This window comes from Sparus aurata, chromosome 7, assembly GCF_900880675.1.
Source record: "Sparus aurata chromosome 7, fSpaAur1.1, whole genome shotgun sequence".
NCBI lineage: Eukaryota > Metazoa > Chordata > Actinopteri > Spariformes > Sparidae > Sparus > Sparus aurata.
In genome coordinates this window covers 27,720,809-27,744,799 of record NC_044193.1, presented here as the reverse complement: position 1 = coordinate 27,744,799, position 23,991 = coordinate 27,720,809, and the positions used below count along the sequence as shown (strand labels likewise).

Genomic DNA, 23,991 nt, shown 5'->3' with positions numbered 1-23,991 from the left:
CCCACAACCTGTGGACGTACTGAATTATTCCTGAAAGATGGACAGGAGCTCAGGGACAGCTGTCCGGTCCGCAGACAAAATGAGGAGTCTCACTCAACTGTGGAGACATGTTAACAATATCGCCCTATTTCCTCAACATTTGGTGATTTAATGCTTGCCTGCTTCTTTTAATCTTTCCTTACCATACGCATATGCGTCTTTATGCCCGTATGTATATGCATATGTCTGCTTTTGTGAAGCACTCTGGTGCAAAACATGTTTGCTTTTAAAATGCTATGTAAATTAAATGAACTTTTATGACGGGGGGAAAAAAATCGTATTTATCAATCTTGCTTTCGCTGAACGCAGAATGCAATTAATTAAGTTCTCCATCTGGTGTGTTCACATGAATTCACATCGCAAGATGTTGTCTCTAAGGATCAATACTGACTACCAATGATCTCAGTCTATTATGGGGCAAAAAACATTAAATGGGGGCAGGAACGTTGGAGGTTCAAGGTCTTCTTAGACTCAAGAAAACATTGGCTACTGTTGAAGGTAGAGTAAAATAACATATAATACTATACAATGCAGTCACTTAATAGTCATACTCTAAATACAGCTTCTTTCTTAAGGATATCAAGGTAAATATACTGCATTTTCTGCCCACATTCTCTAAAAGTACCTCAATGTTGGATTGGTAAAGCCACAAGATTTATTCCATGTGACACTAAATGCGCAATCACACCTACAGGTTGGTTGCTTTGGCCCAAACCAGAATGGAAAATATTACTTTGTTGCATTAAGAACTATGTTGAGATTCATTTTTTCCACTTACAGGTTACCCAGGGAAACTCAAGTAGACGAACAAGCAGCAAGAAGTTTTGGTGACCTGCCATCCTGCCAGAGAGATTTTAAAGTGTATGGGGGCAAAATGTACTCAACTTCCCATATTTTCCCTGTGTAGTTCTCACTGCTACTACCAAAGAGTTATCACAGTGCAATTATTTGAAAACACATTACAGCACATTTTCTCACCCACATAGACAAAACCAGCAAAGTAATGGGGAGGAAGCTAAGGAACTGGACAGAACCGTGACTCACTTAATTTGAACACACCCTAAAACCCACGACCACTAAAATGCTTTTGGCAAGGCTCAAGGTAAAGACGAGCTATCCAACCCAACCTTATTCCGGGAAATAGAAAATGTAATTTACTGGGAAGTGAAGTGAAGGAGCCTATTCTATGTTTGAAATTAAAAACAAACAGAAGCACTCAGAACCACAGGCCGAAGTTCCCAGAACAACCAGGAAGAGCATCAATTTCATGACGACTGACAATTACAAAAACACTTCTGGGAGCTACTGTCTCAGACACTCACCGAGTTGATGCAGGCAAGCTCCTTGTTGAGCAGCCAGGGCAGGGAGAGTTTCCCCTCGCCTCTGTAACACGACTGAATCCTCTCTTTAATCTTCTCCTTTATCCGTCTCATTGTGAACAGACACAAAGCCGACTCCTTGGGTGGCTTGGCTCTATTCTTTTGACCCTGGGCGAATACAGTAAACAGAACCTCCTCGTGCTCTTGAATACCAAGCGAACGTGCCAGACGGGCTCCTGGTCGGGCCAAATAAGCATCCTGAACCAAGCGGTACTCCACTCCGTCCTTGGTGCAGCCAATGGGGAACTCAACGTAGGAGTAGAACTTAGGATCGTCGACACATAGGCGGACAATTTTAGAGGTGAAGAATTGTTCACTGCTGGCATCTGGTGAGGTGAGCTGGGTGTCGAGCTGTAAAGTAAGGTAATACACAAACTGCTCGCTGTTGAAACCGTAGATGTAATAGATGTCAAATGCCGGGAACTTGGAGAGCGTATCTGAGGGAATCTTCAGCTGCGAGGAGACAAACTCATCCTGGTAGACGAAGCTGAACATATCAGCGTTCTCCTCGTTGGACATCAACTTGCGGCTCGATAGAGTTGGGAAGTATTCAGATTTTCCGTCAATGGGAGTGCCGACAAAAAGTTTCCCACCGCCACCAAAAAGATCCGGGGAGATCACGACACCTGACATGGTGCCTGCCTCGGCAACGCTGGATAGATAATGCTCCTTACGGTGGTGGGGCTCACCGAGCTTGAACAGATCATCCAGACGCAGGAACTGGCATATTCCCTGGGAAGTACTCCCACAGGCAATTAAGCGGTTGTGGGCAGCATCAAGTAGCAGAAGTTTATTGACATTAGAGGTCTGCACCAGCTCGTGGGGGCAGGACTGAACACCGGGTGGCGGGTAACAGCGAGGGTTGTCTGTAACTGGGCCCGTAACATGGCTTCGCAGCTTAGTCAGGTTGTTGGACAGCTTGTAAATCCAGTTGACGGCTCCCAGGTAGACCTCGCCCGTTTTTTTGTGGACCACCAAATGTGTGAGACCTCCTTCCGGTGGGGAGAAGGAGAGGAGGGGGGAGGGGGAGGAAGTAGTGGAGGTGGAAGGCATGGAGAAGGTGAGGAGAAGGAAGAGGATGGGGAGGATAAGGAGAGGTGGGTTGAGGTGGGAAGACATGGCGGTGAGGGAGGGGGAGTAGTGAGTGGGTGTAAGTGTGTATTTTTGAGTGTGTAATCCTCTACAGGGTCAGTCAGTGCCGTATAGGGCTGCAGGGTATGATGATACAAAAGAAGAGTTTCCAAGCAATCGACTTCCTTTCTTTTTTCCTCCTTTCTCCGTTGTTTTTTTTTTTTTTTTTATAACCTCATCCCCTGATCCTCAGCCTGGTCCACCATCAGCCCTGAAAGACAGAAACAAAGCGAAATCTTAGCAAATACAGATGTCAATATATTCACGGGCTTGTGTTTTGCACTTGCAGAGAGAGGACAAAAAGGATTTATTTGCTTGTATCGAAATGACAAGACACTAAATATTCACCCACAGACCCAGACTCTGAGGCCTCCATGCTGAAGTCCAAAAAAAACAAATGAGGGCAGTATCGGCTTTGTTTTATTGACTTCCAGACTCTTGGCTCGTACCACTCTGTGGAGTGCATCTTTTAAAAGAAGACAGGGCCAAACATTGCTCCTCTGTGTATCGATTGTCTAGAGGTATTAAAGGATCCGGCCGACAAAGTGTGCATACTCACACGAAAATGCACACACACTTGGAATACACGCGAAAAAGACACACAAATGCCATGACACAAGAGTGTGTGCAAGTAAGAAAAGCACAGAACACACAGAAAGAAGGAGAACTACACTCACATAGAAAATCACACAAAGGGTGCAGCAGCGATGTGCAGCATCATGATCGCAGGTAAACATCCATAAATTACAAACAGGGCTGCAGGGAGAATCCCATAGTATATTTATTACGGAGCAACAGAGCAGAGAAATACAGGCACCCTGAGTCTAAGAAAGAAAGTGGAGAAACTGGCCCAACATGATAAAAGAGAGGAGACAATGAGAGGAAGGGAGAAGTGAAAGCTATTTGGCTTCATACCAGTTCAATAGAAAGGCAGCAGAGATGGTGGAAAAGATTGCTATAAGGGAAAGCTAAGAAAAAAAGAAAAAGGAGATGAACCATCCACCCATTTTCTTTGTCCATTTTACCAGGTCAAGGTCACTGGCTGGGGCCCATCCCTGAAGGCACTGGGGGACAAGTAAAGTCTTGAAAGTTTAAGTGCAAAAGCAACTTGGCTGCTCCACATGCTAAATCACTGTCCAATTTTTCACTGGGTGAGAGAGATGTGTGCATGCTAAAGAGAGTTCCATTTCTGAAACTGATCACTCTATAACCTGTTCACCGTTCAGGAAAATCTCACTCTCATGGTGCAGAAACACGGAATTTGACAAGGACACACCTGGATGCAATGCAAATGTTCTAATACGCAGCAACAGGAGACTGAAATATATTTCTGAAAAGATTTGAAGTGAGAAATGGGCAATTAATTATGGTGTCTTAATTCATTTGATCAGCGGCCCCAGTTTGATGTTTCACCAGCCTGAGGCATATATGCATAAAGTAGATGTTGCTTCATGATTACCCAAATTCAGATATGGCGTCCATTAACTCGCCATGCTGTAACCACCAGGCACTGCATGGCCAGTGCCTGGCTGTGCTCTTATAAAAATAACAGGATTAGTCCACTTCTCTTCCATCTATCAACATCCATCCAGTGTGCCTGCGCCTTAATTGGCAGGTCACACTAAATAAAATTATGAGAGCAACAAAGTAGGAAAACAACCAAAGTATAATGGGGGTGGCGAAATAGATGAAATCCACTTAACTTTAGGAAAGTACTTGTGGTGCTTGCCACATAAGAGCTCGTCCATTTGGCTACAGACAGTGTCCTTGGTTATACCCAATTCTTGCAACATGAGACTGCCGGGAAAATGCTTCAGAGGTTCTTTTTTAATCAGCTTGTGGATTAATGGTCCAGGTTTTAAAAGATTTACAAAGCAACCATTGTGTTTTGGCAAAATTGATCTGTCTCTAATGGTTGGCGAGGCCAGAAACTGTTTTCTAACATTAAAAAAAATGACGGGAAATTGCCAACAAGATTCACGATCCAAGATCTACCGTTTCTGAAACGCTCTCAGAGCCCCAAAAACAACAATAACATTTTGATGTGCATCATCTGAGTGTGAAGTCTACCTGACAAATGGATGAGGGGGTAGGGAAATGAACACAAAGGGGAAGCAGGAGTGCCTTGATAGCCAGATAGTTACAGCACATGCCATATAACCTCAATGTCACGGATTAACTTCAGCCAATGACCTTTGCTGAATGTCATACCCCTCTCCATCCTCATTTCCCGCCTTCTTCTTTACCTTTCACCGTCCAGTAAAGGCAAAAAAATGCCTCAAAAACATCTCTTAAAAAAGATGTAGGGTGGAAAAAAAGAGTTCATTCCAACTTTCAATCGGAATAAACAGGCACCACCTTGAGCAAGGGTATCCAGTCCTCACATTACATCCATGGAGTCCACCAAACACATTTAACTCACTAATGTCACCTTCAAGGATGTGTGAAGTCTGGAAAGAACTTTGAACAACCATTTTTCGTTGGCACAGAAATAACAGCGGTTCAAAGGCTACTATCATTTGGAGCTGTTTTAAACCAACAACATACCCACATACTGCCCGACCTTCTTCTCATTAGTTCATTGCTCGGCTAAATGCAGGGCACAAGGCAAAGACTTGTTTCATGATGGGGTTTGGTCAGCAAACTATTCGCGTCTCTTATTTCTGCTGCTGTTTCTCATTCCTCCCTTTCATTACATTCCTCTCTGTCCCTCTGTCTCTCTCTCTCTCTCTCTCTCTGTGTCTCTCTCTCTCTCTCTGTCTCTCTCTCTGTGTCTCTCCCTCAGACACTTCATTTCTTGTCAATAGCTTCTTTCATCTCCAGCACAGCCATGATTACAGTGGCCCAGATGACGATGTGTTGCCCGTCCCATCAGGACAATACAGCTACTGTTAGCATGTTACACACACACACACACACATAATATGAACATCACACGTACAGCACTGGAAAGCATTTTACACACTTTCATGTATCCCTCTGACTTCACCTCGTCTCAACACACACACACACACACACACGCTTGGACACAACTGACATGAAACAGACGTGCCCACACACACACCCCTGCACCACCCATGCACTTGGCCCAACAGATCGCCACAAGAATGTACACACGCCTGAATACGCAAGCGGAGAAGAAGTCAGACTTTCTGTACCAAGTGACACGTTCGGTTGGCTATTTTTGCAGCATTTTCATCTCACTTTCTCTGATGTGTTTTATAAATTCTATAAATAAGTCAAAACTGAGCAGCGCGCGGACTCGCTGGCCGTATAGCTTTAGTAGCCGGTGGAGCCGAGAGCCGATGGTGTCGGGAGCCGTTTGAGTAAACTGGGACAAAGATGACAGGAGAGAGGACGTGTGTGAGCTGAAAACAAGTTTCTGATGTAAAAAAGTGTTGCTGCATTAGATCAAACGAATGAAACGGTTGAGTTTATGGATGAATAAATTGGCGAGAAGAGTGACTGTGGGCTCATACAGAGATAGAAAAAGAAAAAAAAAAAAAAACTTGAAACAGAAATGAAACAGAATATTCTAATGAGGTATAAACTTTCTTCCTGCTGTGGGGCACAAGCCTAATCCAAACAGCCCAACAATTCATGCTATAATTGTGTGGTTATTAAAATGTGTGTGTTCCTAACAAAATTCACTTACATCGCATATGGGGAAATCGCTTAAAGCTAAGACATTGATTCACGTTAATAGATACCACTGTGTTGGTGCTATGGTAGCCTTTATACCGATTGAGAGTAACTGTATACCTATATTCATCCAGCCCACATACCGCATGGAATGATGGCACTTGGGCGGTCCGCTCCTGGTTGCCAGATCTGAGCCACAGGGGTTTGGGTTTGCTCTTGGCTGACATGTGACCATAGTATGGCCTGCTTGCGGCTCAGATCTGGCAAAGATGAGTGGACAGCCCAAGTGCAATCATTCCATTCGGTATTTGGGCTGGATGAACGTGTCTGGTGTGGGCCAGATCTGGGCCACAATAATTTTGCTTGCAACAATTTGTCGTCATTTATTCAGCTTTTATTGTATATTGCCTTTAGCACAAGGGAAACGAATCTTTACTATAGACAAAATTTACTGAACTGCTTTAAAGTAATTCAGTCCTTCATTACACAATATTTGAAAAAGCTCAAATTCAATGATACAAATGTATGAAACAACCTTTAATCTAACCTTCTTTCACTTCACAACAAAAGTAACAACTACCTACTCATAGTATTTAGATAGCCTAGCAAACCGATGGCAGGGATGTCACAAGCCAGTAGCTCATGAATGTGCCAGCGTACAATTGATGCGACACTGCAAATAGATGTTGGCCCCTGCCGTTTGTGAATGTCTTCTTATTTGACGATAGCGGTCAACAAGGTGTATATCGGCCAATATCCATTCACTGGGTGCACCCCAATTATAAAGTAATATTAAAGATGCTTGAGTTTTTCTTTGAAACACCATCAAAGGCCTCCTCTAATGAAACAATATGATGTGAAATGTTATCACTTGATATTTCATGTCATTCATGTTCCTCAAACTGATCAGCATCTTATCTGATCAAAGAAAACCTTGAATTAGCCGAGCCTTCATTTCTGTGAGTGCGTGTGTTTCTGTAAGTGTGTGTGTGTGTGTGTGTGTGTGTGTGTGTGTCAGGGCCATCCCGAAGCCCACCTGCCACATCAGATGAAGCTGTAGAGGCGTTCAGGTCTACCCCGTGCTGATTTATTGCTGTTGGCACATCGATTGCACACACACAGCCACAGACCTTGGCCAAACACTTAGGCAAATTTATACACACCACTTCTTTAGCATGGAGCTCACATCCATGCCTGCTGGCCTCACTCCGTGAGAGTCTGCGTGTTTCTCTATCCTGCATCTGTTCAGTCTTATTTACTACGAAAGCACACACGGACACACGTCCAAACACGTCGGCCTATATGTAAACTGTGCGCAAACAAGGCATATATAACGTCAGCTGTACTGTACAAACCACACGCAGCCTATAAACATTTACATTTACACTATTTCCATTTTTAAATACACACTTTCGTGTAGTGGAGAGGGAAAATGGGGAGAACTAAGCAGGAAATGAACCACTTGGTACCCTCTCCTGCATCTATAGCCCTGTTGATGAAAGCAAGTGAAGCAGGAGGTTTGGATTTCCACTTATAATCAGGAGCATAATCACTTGGCCACGGCGGAAACCACTGATGACACTGAAGCAGCAGTGCCCCGGGCTATGTAGCGCCACCCAGGTTTTACACCTCACGCTAAAAGTTCAAGCTATTTTACACCTTGTGACTAAAAGTTTGAGTCATCTAAACTTCAACCCTGTTCGGCACAGACCTTTGAGAGTGTGCACAGTCAGTGCACCACTCATCAAGAAGCTCGAACATGGAGAAATCATGTGAGAGCATCAGACGGAGTCCAGTTTAAAAATACATGCACATTGGCTTTTCTTCAGCCTTGAGCTAGGCTCTGAGAAGGCTTCTCTAACCCAGCATCGACTGGTGATCATGTGAAGACAGCCCTATAGGCATCACACATGATTTATACATGGTATGAACTGTTGTTCATGAGTTGGGCCACGGGTTATAATCCAAAGAATAGCTCTGTTTAACCCTATAATCAGTTGAAGGTGAAATATGTTAGAATAATTGGCCACCAGAATCAAATAAAATAGCTGGCGGCAGATCACAAGAGTGAGCGCTAATTCTGCTAACTGCTTCAAACTGCTGTAGCCGTTAGCTACTTAGCTCAGTTAGCGGTCTGGACTGTGAGCTCGGAGTGTTGGGGATGTCTTGGTGCTTCCACTGCTAGCGTGGGAGCATTGAACCAGGACAGGTAGGATTAGCATGCTAACGTCAGTAGATCTCTTGAATGTAATACATGGAACGCATATTGTCAAAACTTTTATTCTTCATATTCTGTTAATTTAATTTAGAACGTTTTGAACTACCTTAAATACATTTAATTTGTTGGTTTCAGTCATTGTTCAAGCAACAATGAAGGGTGGGCAGAATTTGAAGCTCTTTTTTCTCACATACTGTATAAAACATTTACTGAATATCTTTGGATGTGGACAATTTCACAGTTAAACAAGATATTTCAAGATGTTACATTAGGCTCTGGGAAATTATGGTGGGCATTTTCACAATTTCAGTTTAATGCAATTGTAGTTGCAGCCTTTTTACATCAACAATGGGGACAACAGAACAGGAACAGCCAAACAAAGACCATTTATCAATGATGTGTGTTAGCGTAACACAAAAGGAGGAACTGTGAATTATCCTCCCTGTGAGCAGGAAAGGAAAAACCAAATCATCAAAACCAGTCCGTAAAAGCTTTCCCATCCTTTTTGCCCACCGTGGGTTGCTCTCATCTCATCGGTCTGTGCTTTGAAAGGTCATCAAACCAAACAAGGTCAGAGTTGAAACTGATTCTGAGCACAGGGGGCGAGGTGTGAAATTTAAGTGGCAAGTAGTGCCCGAGGTGGTGCCGCTGCAATGTTCAGCAGGCTCACTGGCTGATTTCGCCCGATATGACCGTGTTCAGAGAGCCTCAGGTGTGTGAGTCAACAGACACCGAGAGCTCGAATTCCTGGGATACATGGGCCGGTGTGTTGTGTGCTCCGACAAAACAGCAGCGTCCTCGGGAGCACCGCGGTTCTACAACGTTCATCAGTCAAGCGACAATATCTTCAGATCGTGGGACAAATCTATCACTGTTATTACAGTAATATCCCTCGACTCAAGAGGTTTGCAATGGAAAATGTGGAATTCTATCATCCTGTCGACAGAGTTTTTAACCTTGTATCCCACAGTCTCAAAGGAAACAATAGATTACATACTATAATATTAAACACAATTCAAAACCTATTACTTTTTTTCCGAGAAACGGTGGGCACAACCAAAGAAAGCAGGAATTGAAGTAGAAATGTAAACACATTTGTTGGGTTTAAGAATACACAACGCATTTTGGCGGAGTAACACTGGATTTAAGCTTTACAGGCCATTAAAGACAGCCGTGTTTGCTGCAAAATACAGCCAAGCTTATCACATCAAATCATGTGTTCATGGTCATTAAGTAGGGGATAGAAAGATAATGATGCAACTTTGAAAAAAACAAAAAAAACAAATGAGCTTTTTCAATATATTCCATTGCTGTTGTTATTCGTCCTGCAATCTGGAAAAAGACTGAAGTGTAAACTGTTGTGACAATATCTCAAAGTCTGTTTAAAATTTCATCTGGAGATCCAAATTGGGATTTTTACTCGTGCAAAAGTCTGACATCTGACACTAAATTAGTTGCTCATATGCAGCTGAACAGACGTCTCGGAGCGCGCGTACAGAATTTGATCTGATCAATTCGCCCTTTTTTTTTTTCTTTTTTTTTAAACTCCAGGCCTGGCTGCAACAGATGGTAGCAAAGTTAAAGAAGCAGCATAGGTCAGATGAGGACAGTGGAGGAGGAGGAGGAGGAGGAGGAGGAGGAGATATGGGAAACGGGAGCGGGAGGCGGACACACACTTGAACGTGAGGAGATTTCTATTTGGAATCCATTTTCTGAAAGGCGTAATATTGACAAGTGCTAATACTGCAGACTGTAGTCGTCTCACAGCCACCTCTCCTGGCTCTTAACGGGCAGAGATAAGAAAAAGACAAGGGGGGAGGTCGAGGAAGAGGAATGGGATCAAATAGAAAGGATAGTTACACAAACCGCAGAAACGTCCTGAGAAAGACCTCGAAAACTGGCACTGTATCTGCTGGTAAGGTGAAACTTGGCACCAGTTATGACCCAACGTTTCAAACTTAGCCACATTATCAGCTCTAACCTGCTTTGTCTCAAAAATACTGTCACGTCTTTGCAAAGAAAATCAGATTTGGAAACAACAGAAGGCTCTCATGTCACAACATGTGCCACACACCATTTAGATGTCATCAACACTGAGCAGTTTGACATGCAGAGGCCAACCATGACTGACGCTTCCAAATGAAGACCAGACTCACTCGCTGAAGAGGGCCCATTTTTTTGCTCAAGCGAAAATACAATTTAGTGAGTGTAGTGTGAACTCTTGAGCACCCGACAACCGACCTGTTTTAACATTTGCCACATCATTTCACTCTATTACATGTTGAGATAGACGACCTGGCAGACGCTGACAGAGCCTCGGTTTTAATTTTCCAGCATTTTCGAGGTGAGTTCTTAATTTTCGGCTCGTTCCAGGTTTTGCCGCGACTCGACGTGCGCGGGCTGGAGTCCTTTAATTGCATTTTGTCATGTTTTATCTCTTATGCAAAAATAATTGGATGACACTGATGACAAAATGCCATGTCATCTAAACTAATTGGGCCCTCTGCGTGGGTGTAAATCGAATGAAATACGGCAAGCGCTTTGTGTGAGGCTGAAGGAATACAAAGAATGTGGGTTGGACTGTGTGTGTGTGTGTGTGTGTGTGTGTGTGTGTGTGTGTGTGTGTGTGTGTGTCTGTGTGTGTGTGTGTGTATGTGTGTGTGTGCCTGTTGAGGAGGACTGATGTTGGCTGGTTTGCCCACCACTGTGTCTGTGTGTGCCGCGCAGCTGTCTGTGTGTCAGTGGTGGAATGTGACTGTAAATGAAACCACTGTGTCTCCACTGCATGGTGCAGCAGCCCACATGTGCGCGCACGCACACACACACACACACACACACACACACACACACACGCACAGCTCAGTTATATGGCAATCGTTCAACATAAAATAATTCCTCATGGTTAAACACACACACACGCGCGCGCACACACACACACACTGTATTTTCCCATTAACAATAGGGATTAGTAGGAAGAACCAAATGAGATACAATGCCTACTTCATTCAGAAAAAAATATTCAACACACACACACACACACGTGCGCGCGCGGAAACAGATGCTTACATACTGGGAACACACATGTACGCAAACACATGTACGCAAATATTTGGAATCGCACAGCTGTACACACACACACACACACACACACATAAGACACACAACGCAAACACCTCCATGCACACAGCCACAGATACAGACACGCTCATGCATGTGCACCCACGGACAGAGACTCGCTTCCACACAGTTCCTTCCGCGAGCTGACAGGTGCAGCTCAGCCATCACTCTCTCAGACAGTGCAGTGAAAAACCTACGTCGAACGGAGCTGAGTGGCTGAGCCTTAATCATCCTTAATCTGACTGAGTCTCCTCTACAATGCGCTCACTCTGCCTCCGAGCTCTCCAGAGAGGAGGGATTTAAGGATTCTTCAGATAAAGACAAAAAAAAAAAAAAACATCCTGACAACTGTAGTACACTTGTTTTTCGCTCCCTGTATTGGACGAATCACCTGAGCTATAGTTTAATTCCGTATCATGACAGCCATTTTCCTGTAAAACTGAAAAAGGTCTCTACATTTTTCCTGGAGTTATTTAGTGCTGAGGCTTAATTTCATTTTTTCTTTTTTTTTTCTGGTGTATTTATCGCAGCTGTGTGTGAATTGGGTGGTCTCACTGGGCCAGTCACATTCCCATTAAGTGAAACACTTGCTATTAATTTATTACATGTAGGTGGAGAGGGCGGTAATAATTGCTGCATCGCGGAGAGAGTTTTGCTAATCAGGGGAAAAAGTGAGTCGTGTCTCTCACTCAGAACACCTGTTATAATATAATATAATGCCGTACGTGCGTACACTGGTATGCCCGGTTTTATAACAAACCTGTGTCTTTCTCTTGTAATTGCGGCAAAAGGAGCACACAAACACTACAATCTACTCCAATACAATAAAAACAGAAATCACATTTTGTCAGAGTCGTTGAAATTTGACGGTTGTGTTTGGATTCTTTATCTGCTGAAATGTCAACAGCAACTTCTTGTCCACAGAAGTCACGAGAGCGCCGCCGCCGCTTTGTCAGTACAGATATTTAGATCCATTGAACGGTGCCCGATTTGCATGTGTCGACTGTTTACCCACACCTCTTTTAGTATTTTCTCCTCTCAATAAAAGGTGAAGGGTAGAGTCAGAGCAGCTATTCAGAACTACAAGTGGAACAAACAAAACAACAGCACGAATGGTCAAATCAGAGGGGTCTTTTTTCTTCTTTTGTTTTTTGTAAGCATTTACATAGCATGTACCTATTTGCACGTAACACTCTCCAGGTGTAAGTCATGTCTGGCAGGTATAGATAAGCTGGATTTCAACTTGCGTATTCAGAGGAAGCACACGTCTGCTCGCTGCCACCCAAAGACAACAGCGAAGTTAGCTGTGACATGGACCACTGTGTTACAGGATAAGCATTTCATACTGGGGAAGCAGTTCATCCACCCGGGAGAAATTGTTGAGGCACATAATTTCAAACACAGTCTTCTAAAAAATGTTTTAATAAAACACAATTACCTTCTCTTTTCAACCTTCCCCAGTTTCTTGCAAGATAAAGCGACACACTTTTATACTAATGGGTCCCCATATAAGAAAGTACTTCAGGTAGGGGTGGGCAATTTGGACAAAAAATATTATTACTATCTATTTAATCACAATTTAAAACTTCATATTTTTTTTGCATTTTAAAATGCTCTGTATACTTAAAAAAGCTATAAATATCTTTATTTGCACTACACGAAAACAATATTGCATTAAAGGTAGTTCCTGTTTGGGACATACACCAGGTTTTCATCGTAAATTCTCACAGTAAATGTTCGTAATTATGCTTTTTTTTAATGCTAGACAGTTAAATATTTGGAATAGTACAATAGGCTGCTAAGAATTTGAATATAATTACATTCTGAAGTGAAAAAAGTAAAATTGATGAATTAGGGTATAGCACCATACAGTATTTTAACAATAAAACAAGTTACTTTGCTGAGCTAACAGGCTAATATGCTAACAAGAGAAATGGTTAGGTTAACGTGAAAGCAAAGAGCATTGGTCTAATTTTACTTTAAATGTGCTTTAATTTGGATAATAACAATTACTACATACACTATACAGCAAAGGGTAATTTCACTTCAAATTCACAAGTACAAATGTCAGTAATCTACAGTAAAATAACATTAATAAGTTCACTGTGCAGCTAAAGTAAGTAATTCCCCCAATTGGCTATCACAGCTATCTCGTTGGCTACATCACTCTATCACTACAATATGTTCACACAGCACTGATGTGCTACCCAGTGAGACTCTGTGGCATTCGGCAACAGAAGTACAACACGTCAATACTGTGATCTTAATGCTTCACCTCTGAAGTAGATTAATGACGAGTTAGATTTTTTCTTTCTTTCCAAGAGTTGGACACAAAGTGTGATACCACACTCAAGTCTGTTGGGTAAATATGAATCTAGAGCCAGGAGATAGTCAGCTTAGAATTAGCATGAAGCTAACAGGATGGAAGCAGGCGGGGGACTGAGCCTTTGTTCTGTGTGCAAAGTCAAACACTCCGTCAGCCCCCCCATCAAGCAAAAACTTTTCCCTATGAGCAATTAATTTAAGTCTGTCCTCTTCTCCCCGGAGACAGCAAAAAGCCTCTTTTATGCAAACATTTCCTCTCCTAAACACAGAAACAAACCCGCCAACACATGGACATGCACACTTAAACTAATTGTCCAACAGGATGTGGAGGAGAGCGAGCGAGGGAGAGAGAGGGACATTCTTTGTGCTGACAAACATTAAAAAAGAGAAATTACTCTGCAGTTGGATCATTCCCATGATGGGTGTTGAACTCGCTGCAATGGAGTGTGTGTGTGTGTGTGTGTGTGGGTGTGTGTGTGTGTGTGTGTGTTTGTTTGTGTTTGTGTGCGCCTGTGTGTGTGTGTGTGGTAGTCTCCAAAGAGGGGACCCTGCAGCTAAAGCCATTTAGAGGGGCTTTAAGTGCTTGAATAGGCCCAGAAACACAGTTCTTTAACAGGGAATTTGGCGTAGATAATCGAAGCTGGCTCCCGACCGCAGAACAGCAATTTTGCAGTTTAAGAAAATGAGAGGGGAAGAGCAATGAGGGATGGAGAGATGGAGAAAAAGAGGAAACAAGAAAAAGAAAAAAAGAAAAAGAAAAAGAGAACCTCCGCAGCCCAATCATTCGATGTCTGGGAGAGGAAAATCACCGCATTCGGAGTCGGTATGTTTGTGTGTACATGCATATAGGAAAAACAAACGCAGTACAGGAACACTGACACAGTAGACTTCCCTACTGTTGCTGATAGGTCTGTGTGGAGACAGATGGGAAACTAAGTGCATACTGTAGTTTCATATCTGGAGGCGAGAGGAATATCACCATCCATCTTGGTTGAGAGACTTTATACTGAAGCTGCAATAGAAACCTGTTTTATTGGCATGGTGGTGCTGTAACACTGGCTATTAACTGGGGCTCTTAGCACAAATGTTCAGGCACCATTATGAGGGCGGGGACATAAACACACTGATTTGGCATCGCCTGTTCTGTTCTCTCGGAGACTGAGCCGGGGACGGGTTAACGACAAAGTTATTTTTTAATTTGAATCTATTAAATTAGTAAAGGAGGCTCCGAAGACGAGACGTTTTCAAATATACATGAACACGGTAATGAGAAGGAAAATGTTTATAAATAAAGAAAATGGAGATGTTTAATTGATGAACACGCGCACCACAGCTGTAACAGTAGATGGAGTCCATTTATAGTCTTTGTTTGCATTTCTGTAAACCAATCACAATCATCTGGTGCAGCGCTAAGCCCAGAGTGACCATACCATTAGCAACTAGGCTAGTGTGAAGGTAACTCGTTCTTTTCAGCATGTAGCTCATGGGTTGGGGACGATGCTAACATGCAGCTAGCAGAAGGGAAAATGTTGACCCATGGCTTCATTTAAAGTCAGCTGTGTATGTATTTCACTTCAAAAAGGCTTGAAGCACAGATTCAAAACATGAAAAAGTCATGCTAGCAGCGCTGTGAGGCTTAAACTCGCTACAACGCTAATATGCTCACAATGATGATATTCAAAATGCTGACGTTTAGCAGGTGAGATGATGACCTCGTTCACCAGGTTAGCTTAGTGTGTTCACATGCTAGCATGTGTTAGCATGCTAATTACCACGCAACACATCAGATTTTGACCTAATGAGGGTCGTAGAAGACAAGTCAGGGGATCACTGAAGCTGTTACAGTTCAAACTGGCATGTTTTGTGCACGGCCCAGTACAAGACAGAAGCGATCAATCTACAGCGATTGATTAAATAGGCCAAAAATAACGCCTCTGGTACCCATCTACTGAGCATCAGAGACATTGGTAAAGTGACATGTCTGCATAGAGTCCAAAGGACACCAGAAGACAACACCCACCTCAGCCACGGTCTGCTCACCCTGCTGCAGTCTGGCAAGAGATACAGAAGTATCCCCTGCTGTACCACCAGACTACAGAACAGACCCATGAAAAAATCTGTTCTTTTTTCTTGCATTACACAAAGGAACTACAACTTCAACCCTGTCTTGAACAACTACAAATATATTAACCCTGAACCTTTGGGGGCATGGCATTCCATCTAATAATTGTTGATGCACATTAGGAAAAAAAACATTACATCAACTTGATGGTGGTGTTAGAAGAGTTAAGGAAAGCAGCAACCTTGAGTATCTGTAAAAAAAAAAAAATTAAATGTTGTGCCAATCCATCCAATAATGCTGAGATACCACTGGATAAGTTATCTCTTGTGTCGTCCTCTGAGAGCCACGGGTATCTGAACCAAATTTCCTGGCAGGGCATCAAACTGTTGTTTAGATATTACATTCTGGACCACAGGGCTGGATCAACTAACCAAGGCTGAGATATACTGACTTTTTGTCAATAACGTGGCCAAAAACTCCAAAAACAAAAGATCCTCTCTGGCCAGAAAATACCCATGTTGTTACCAAGTTTGTAACAAAAGCTTTTTTGTTGAAAATGTGGACTCCACGCCGCAGTCCAGATAACCCCCCATGGTTATTCTTTTCATGAGAAAAAGCAAAGTTTCAAAGAGTGTTTTCCTCATGACTCTCCCCCGTAGGTGTCGGATGATTGACGGGATAGCAGTGTAACTTGATGCATGCACGAAACACGGATCAAACTAAATCGAAAGACGCCTTCATGTTTATTGTAATGGATTATCCTCCACTGCGGTAGCAATATTACTGTCTGAGTCGAATCTTTGCCTTTTGGTTTCAGCTTTTACGGACAGTCACTGGGCTTCGTGAGAGCCGCACGGATTTCACAGCCAAAAAAACAAAATCCCTCTGCTTAAGAGTTAAACAAACCGATGTACCTGGCTGTTTGTCGAGTGCTTGCAATCGGCTGTGACTAGCAGCACTGATGCGGCTCAGAGTTTTAAAGTAGAGGACGGTTTTAGGTGTGTGTGTGTGTGTGTGTATTTGCGTGGTAAGCACTGTGCAAAAAACTGTGCCAGCTCTCCTTTTGCTGTCACATGTGCGCTTGCTGGCTGCAGCCGCTAACGAGTTTGAAACGTCAAAACCTCTCTGTGGTGTCTGCCTTGGTGAGGTTTTATTCTACCAGTCCTTCCATAAGGAGTGTGAAGTTATTTAATACACATAGCTTCATGATTGTTGTAACAGCAGTGATGTCCATAGCAGAGGTTGCATCAGACTTTCTTGGGCTGTAAAGGTTCCGTCACATCTTTTTTGACCCGTCATTTTAAATCATTTTTATAATGAGAGACAGCCAAACAAACTCAGAGATTAAGCATTTATAAGGACGTGGAGAGGACGTGTGGTCAGCTCCATGATCACTGACTGGGCCTTTATTTCGATAGGACAGCTGTGAAAATTTGGAGAGAGATGGGAGGAAGCAAAGAGCCACAGGCTGGAATCGAACCCGGGGCTGCTACCAGTTGTCCTATCAAAATAAAGGCTAACTAACAGGGCACTCCATTCGTAACTGTTAAACTAATGCATTCTGGTCCTTAACCCTTTTTCATTTACTGTCTGAGTTTTGTCTTTCACGGTCAATTCTAGTAACGCTTTACTGTAAAGGTGGTAGCATATTGGTAGGCCTGTTGTTCTGCAAGACATACTGTATGTTGAGGTGTTATGATATTAATTATGTAGCCTGCAGGTGTATCTAATCATACAGTTCATCGATCATATATCATCAAAAAATATTTCATCTTTAAACCTCCCACCTCAAACCAACTTTTCCGGAAATTAAAAATGTAAAAGTCAGAGCACATTACAAGTAATTTACTCAGTGTAGAAATTGAGAACAGTGGACCTATTTCCAAAACTAAGATATTTTCTTTATGAAGTTTTAAATATACTTCCAATAAGTGTCTACATATTCAACTAATAGCACACTTAGTTCATAAGTTCATAGCATGCCACACTATTTATATTATTAAACACAAATGACGCTGACCTCCACCGCTGGGACGTAAGAACTGCTGTGCAAACACTCAGTATTTCACTGACGTTTTTGTCCACAAGTGGCCCGCTTTGACTTTCAACTCGCTTGTGGGTGCCGTCATAATGTAATGGTCAATTGAACTCGCCCGGTCCACTCCGCTGTCAGCGCTGCACTGAGCACAGTTGGCACATTTTAATCATCTAAAGAGGTAATAAGAGGTTAAAATAACTCCTAGTGCAGATAATCACGATGAAAGCCTTTTGGCTGCGAGAAGTATAACAAGAGTGAAAAATTAACAGCAGCCAGGAGCCAAATGCTGGTAAATTTTGGTAATTGCCTCCTCCATCAGCCACTCTGGCAGGTCACCAGCCGCCATTTGAAGGTCCTTTTAAAAACCAAGCTACTTGGTGAAATTGTCGGAACGGTGGGCAGAATTTGGGAGATGTACCTGCTGGTTGTTTCCAGCCGACTGAAGAGGAAGTGCCGTTTTTGGTTTTTACTGCTACACGGTTCACCGCAGGACATTCAAATAACTTCACCTGTTTCACCCTTCCCTCTAGACAATATCAAGACAGCTGCCCATCAGAGCTGTGAAAAAGAATGACAATAACATTGCAATCGTTTTAATATTAGTAAGAGCTGTCGCCACCAGGACTCTGTATTAATACAGCACAGATGCTCATGAGGAGACTCACTTGCACACCCACACGTGTAGGTAGGCATGAAATAGTATGATCCTCGCCGGTTGTGTGTCAATTGTTGATCATGCGGAAAGTTGTTTTACTTTGTTTTCACGCGGCGAGCCACGAGCAGCACCTCTCGATCACGCCAGAGTGCTCTCACACCCACAGCCTGTAAAACACAGGGAGGTTATTTACAGCTGGCTTTATATATTCATGCGCTCTGACTGTTGTTTATGTTGCTATTTATGCTTCTAATCCTCTCGTCGGAGGCTTTACGCGCTAACTGCCGCGTTTCTTTGGCGCAAGCGGCAGTCCTACTTTGACGCCGTTCTGTTTGTCGCCTGATCAAACGATTGAATGGTACGTATTTCAAAAAAATAAATACATCATGAAACAAAATGGCATCCATACGTGCACAACAAACACACACACACACACACACATAACACACAGGAGATAATGTAGCTGCTCTCTCTGCTGCCCACGTTTCAGATGCCAAGCTTACAGAGGAGGAATATCACACTTGATTAAACACTGCTACTTGAATCAGCCCCTCACACACCTACAGAGACCTACACAATCTCTCTCTCACTCTCACACACACACACACACACACACACACACACACACACAGTTAGAGACATATGCATACCTTAGGGCAAGAAGAGGCATCCAAACACACACTCATAGTGTGTGTGTGTGTGTGTGTGTGTGTGGTGCTCTAGATGTTAGATGTGTGTGTGGCTGCCAGGACGTCTGCAGATGCTGCATGCGTGTCGTCTATCCGTATGTCATCTCTCCTCTGATGTGACCTTTACACACAGATATTTTCTTCCTGCCCTGCCAGCAACACTGCTAACACAATTACACTGGGCTAATGAACAGAGGACCCTGATAAAGTGGTACAGACACACACACACACACACACCCCGACACCTCCATGCATATCAATCTCCCCGTAAAGGCTACATTTGCATCTTTAATATAAATGAAAGTGCTTATTAAAGTGCACACAGCAGTTCAGATCAGACGGAGGAAGAGCTCGTCCAAATCCGGAGCGTTTAACCCCTCGCGCTCCTCGGCGCGTCTAATAAATCCAACCTTCTTTTCTTCTCTTTCATCTGTCCACAAGGGTCAGACCTGCAAATCAGTGTGCTAATGTGGTGCCTTTGTTAAATCTGAACCCAAGGTCGCGTCTCGAAATTGCTTGTTTTGTCCACGTGCAACCCAGAAAATATTCAATTTGCAATTCAAATTCGAATGAAACAGAGAAAAGGCAGGAAATCCTCGTATTAGAATGAGGGACTCTGTGGCGTTTTCCGACTTAACAAGTCAATTATTAAAAACACTGTTATTCTGTATCCACTAAAACGCTTGTTATGTTTTAGAGGCTTTTTCCCGCAGTGCAGTAAAACCCCTGCAATATTTCCACATGGGTTTACAGTTGTGATGCTGCGAGGAACCGACTCTCAGGCGCTGATTTTTCCGATGAGGCTGAGGAGCTCTTAACCTGAAATGATCCCAGTGTGACACCTTGATTAGATTTCACACCAGTATGAATAAATTTGTTTCATTAGCACTAGCAGTAATATTTACAAATGCTCTCAGAGGGCCTTTATGTGGTAATAAAAGAGGACAACACTTCACAGGTTGGTGCCAGGCTTTTTAGCAGAGATAAGAAACTTGAGGATTAATAGGAGGCAAACTACGGTAATGACTTTAGACCAGTGGTGTAACGGTACGTGTTTTCTTCTTGAAAGGGCATATATGAAGATACAATGCCGGTGTGTGCTATGTGGTATGCACTGCCGAGGGAATGGGACTTTTTGCCCCCACCCTATGTTAGAAAAGCCATCCCTAGTTTAGACAGTAGATCATGACTGTGATTAAATAGACTGTGATATTTTGTTCTGGTCAGGTCGCCAACCCGTATCCAAAACCAAATATAAAAATCCCCTGGCCTGTCTCGAATGAATGTTAAAACGTTCTCTGCTCTTGTATGATCAGTGTCCACAGAGACAAATTTCTAACCTGCCCTCACTTCCTATCATAAAGCAGTGGTTGTCAAAGTGGTCCCAATAATGTCCCCCAGAGGGGGGATGCTGGGGCTCTGCCTCAGAATGAAAAAAAACTCAATTATACTGTAATTTCATTCTTCTGACATGTTTCCAGTTGGAAAACGTACGATGTCTCCTCTGTTCACGTATCACTCTCAGCACCACCGTCGTCCAATTTAAATTCTGGACAGATACACAGTTCACTTCAGACCCTTTTGACACTAAATCAACAACAGACCTCTTTTCCTTATGAGATCCTTGGGACAAAATCTTATCAAATGCGGGTCTGGAGCCTAATTTGTCTTTACTCAGGGGGCCGTGACATAAAAACATCGAGGAAACCCTGCTCTATTTCCACTGCTAATCAAATCTGGATCTACATTTTTGACATGAGGTTACAGTCGCAGAGGAAGAGGGGCGAACTCTTGAGGCGTTGCAACGGCCTGATTGCGATTGGAGGGGATCCTGGTTTGCTGGAGTCTGGTTCTGATTATCGCGTCTAAGAACTGACAGCATTCCAGCACTGCTGCGGGGCTGCAGGGCCACGGCCTCACAGGGGGGAGGATCAACCACTGAGCACGTGTTCCTCTCACTGTATGGAACTTTATTTGACAGAATAGAGAAACTAATCCTGATGTGTACAGTGGATGATTATTAAGCCTTTCGACTGGGTGATCTAACCCATCGACACCAACGCTGGCTAATATCAACAGTGCTGGAGTATTTGCGCTCGGGGCTGAACCCCCCACCAGCTGCGGGGCTGCTGTTCGGCAGCTGAACCTGACCTCTGACCCCCTAGTGGGCAAGCGAACCGATAACGTCTCTACGAGGAGCAATAAAGGTGTTTTCGCAGCCCAACGGACAGCCAAGCAAACGACACATATTGAGATTTGGTTCACGGGCAGTTCAAGTCGGAGTATGAGCAGTTCCAGTGGGTGCACACCCTACGCTGATTATTAAAAAGCCTTAATTTAATCAGGAAGTCTCGCTTGCTTAAAGTGCAGATCAGCCCCTTTAGGAGAATTATCTTAAATCAAGTGTTACAGCATGACATCAGTGCCTCGGTTTAAGTTTGCTGAAGTATTTCGAGATAAAAAGGTGCAGAGGAAATGAGCATTATTATCTCGCCCTATTGAAGGAAAATAATGTGCAAAAGACTTAATGACTTCATAAGAACGCATCTAGTTAATGAAGGTTACAATTTCAAGTAGATAACGGGCGGCAGTCAGAAAATGAAGCACACACAACAAGGGCCGTAAAACTACTGGGAGGAGACCAGACTTAACCTTTGGTCTGAAGTAATTCAACACACACACACACACACACACACACACACACACACACACACACACACACTTGAACAACAGCAGCTTACGGAGCCCTCGTGCAAACTAGTCACCAAGTTCCAGTGACACACTCCTCATTTTCTGAACACAATCTCGCGCCGACGTCGCTCTTGTTAACACAACATCTTAACCCGGTCCCCTCCAGCAGCCTCGCTCCCTGACTGAGCGTGTTTATCTCAGACGCGAGGACTTGAAGGCCGGCCCGCAGCTCGTTGCATTTCTATAACACGGCGATAGATATTCATGATTCTCTCTTGTTAACCTTATAGCAATATTTCAGCTGGGTGCAGCAGTGTGGGGTGGATTTTGGCAGGCGCGCGCCCATGGGGGGTTCATAAATAATCAGCCGCATATGTTTGCTGCCCTGGTTGAGAGTGGTGATGTATTGGAACTCGGCTACGTTTCGCTTCGTGTGGAAATCATAATTCAAGTGGATACAAAAATAAAATAGAAAAAAAAAAAGGGTGCCTCTGGCCAAATGGTAGGGTTTGGTTGTTGTTATTGTGGCTTGCCCCCTCTTTAGCAATGATAATAACAACCTTTCTGAATAGAAACTAGATTATCAACATGGTTTCATAGAGGAGGAGAGAAAGAAAAAGAAAAACTGAGCGGTAAAAACAAAGAACTGATGAATTATACACAGAGCATATCAAGCAGAAGAGCTATTACAGATGTAATATGTATTTGCATATATGCATTAAATTGTCTAAATATTTCTCTTACTGTTTTCCATTTTGTTGAGATGTGTACTTACTAAGGCTGTAATTATTCTCCAAATGTGTAATTAATTTAGATTTTTGATTCCAAACTATTTTTTAGCACTGACAGCTACGTCAATGTTGAACAATCCAATCTGGATTAGTAAAGAATCACGCTCTGACAACTGCCATTTACCTTTCTATATTCTCTTTTATAACAGCTTGACTTCGTCTTGGTGACGTTATGCAATTTAGGGTGAGGCGAGTTCAGCTAATATTTACCCCAAATTCTGGAAAAGATCCAGAGATCAACAGAAAAACACCACTTACCATTATACAACTGCAACTATAAAAGGGCCTTTTGTTCCTTGAGATCTGTTCGACTCCCTGACAAAGTCTTAATGCCGTCAGATGTTGGGGTTTGTTTGTTTTACTGGTCCACCATGACCATGCCCATACAACAAAGGAATTAAAAGTTCTTTCTTGGGATTTTTACATCTACCTGTAGCACCGCCCAGCGATAGAGCACCTCTAACAAACTTAGTATGAGTCCAGGACACATTTATACCCTTACAGTCTTTGAAAAAAAACACCATGGATTCAGGTCTCTTACGTAGTCATCTGTAACACAACATCAAAATTTCAACTTTAAAACAGGAAATAAATCCAATATTCGCAGTGCTGTCAGAGTTACCTCCACTACCAGTCTTTATGCACACACAATAAGCACTTGGAAGTGCAGCTGCAGGCTGCTGATAATCTAGCTTTGTAGTCTTTGAAGTGTTACCGGAAGAATCGTCAACCCTGCTTTTGAAAACTGACTGAAAATTCTCACACACTGTTTGTCCCACTTGCAAATACTTTCATATCAACGTTACGGTACTCAGACCCCTGATTCTGTCAGCCTCCTGCCCACCTGTCGATCCAGAGGTGTGCAAAGGCTGTACTCTGCAAGCCCATATTGATCGATGATCGATTTAGAATCCAAATTCTGACATCCCCAGTACAAACATTATACAGAGTTGAACAAAAATTGTTCAAACTCAAAGAGATCTCTAATTGTATTCACTGTTTCATTCGGTTTCCTGTTGCTGTATCTTCCCTGAATGTGGATGCTCAAAACATGACCTCGTCTATAAACGTTTCTGCCTCTTATAAAAAGATTTTCATCAGCAATGGTGTTTTTTTTTGTTTTTTTTCTACATTGAAGTCTTAAACTCCCATGAGCCCACGCTAGTTATGTCCCCCTTGACCCCTAGTGGCAGAAATTACACACTGTACATTTA

At 43.0% G+C, this 23,991-nt stretch overlaps 1 protein-coding gene across 5 annotated transcripts in view; it reads right to left on the bottom strand.

Annotated features, from left to right (window-relative positions):
* Positions 1 to 23,991, bottom strand: part of LOC115585019 (plexin-A1-like) — a 295,372-nt gene that overhangs the window by 250,924 nt on the left and 20,457 nt on the right. For 3 of the 5 annotated variants that reach the window (XM_030423005.1, XM_030423008.1, XM_030423007.1), the window contains exon 2: positions 1,362 to 2,760. In XM_030423005.1, the coding sequence (XP_030278865.1) occupies positions 1,362 to 2,537 (1,176 nt within the window). In that variant the 5' untranslated portion in view covers positions 2,538 to 2,760. Of the gene's footprint in view, positions 1 to 1,361; positions 2,761 to 18,616; positions 18,712 to 23,991 lie in introns of those variants that run through there. The other 2 variants (XM_030423006.1, XM_030423004.1) reach the window with 2 other exon arrangements.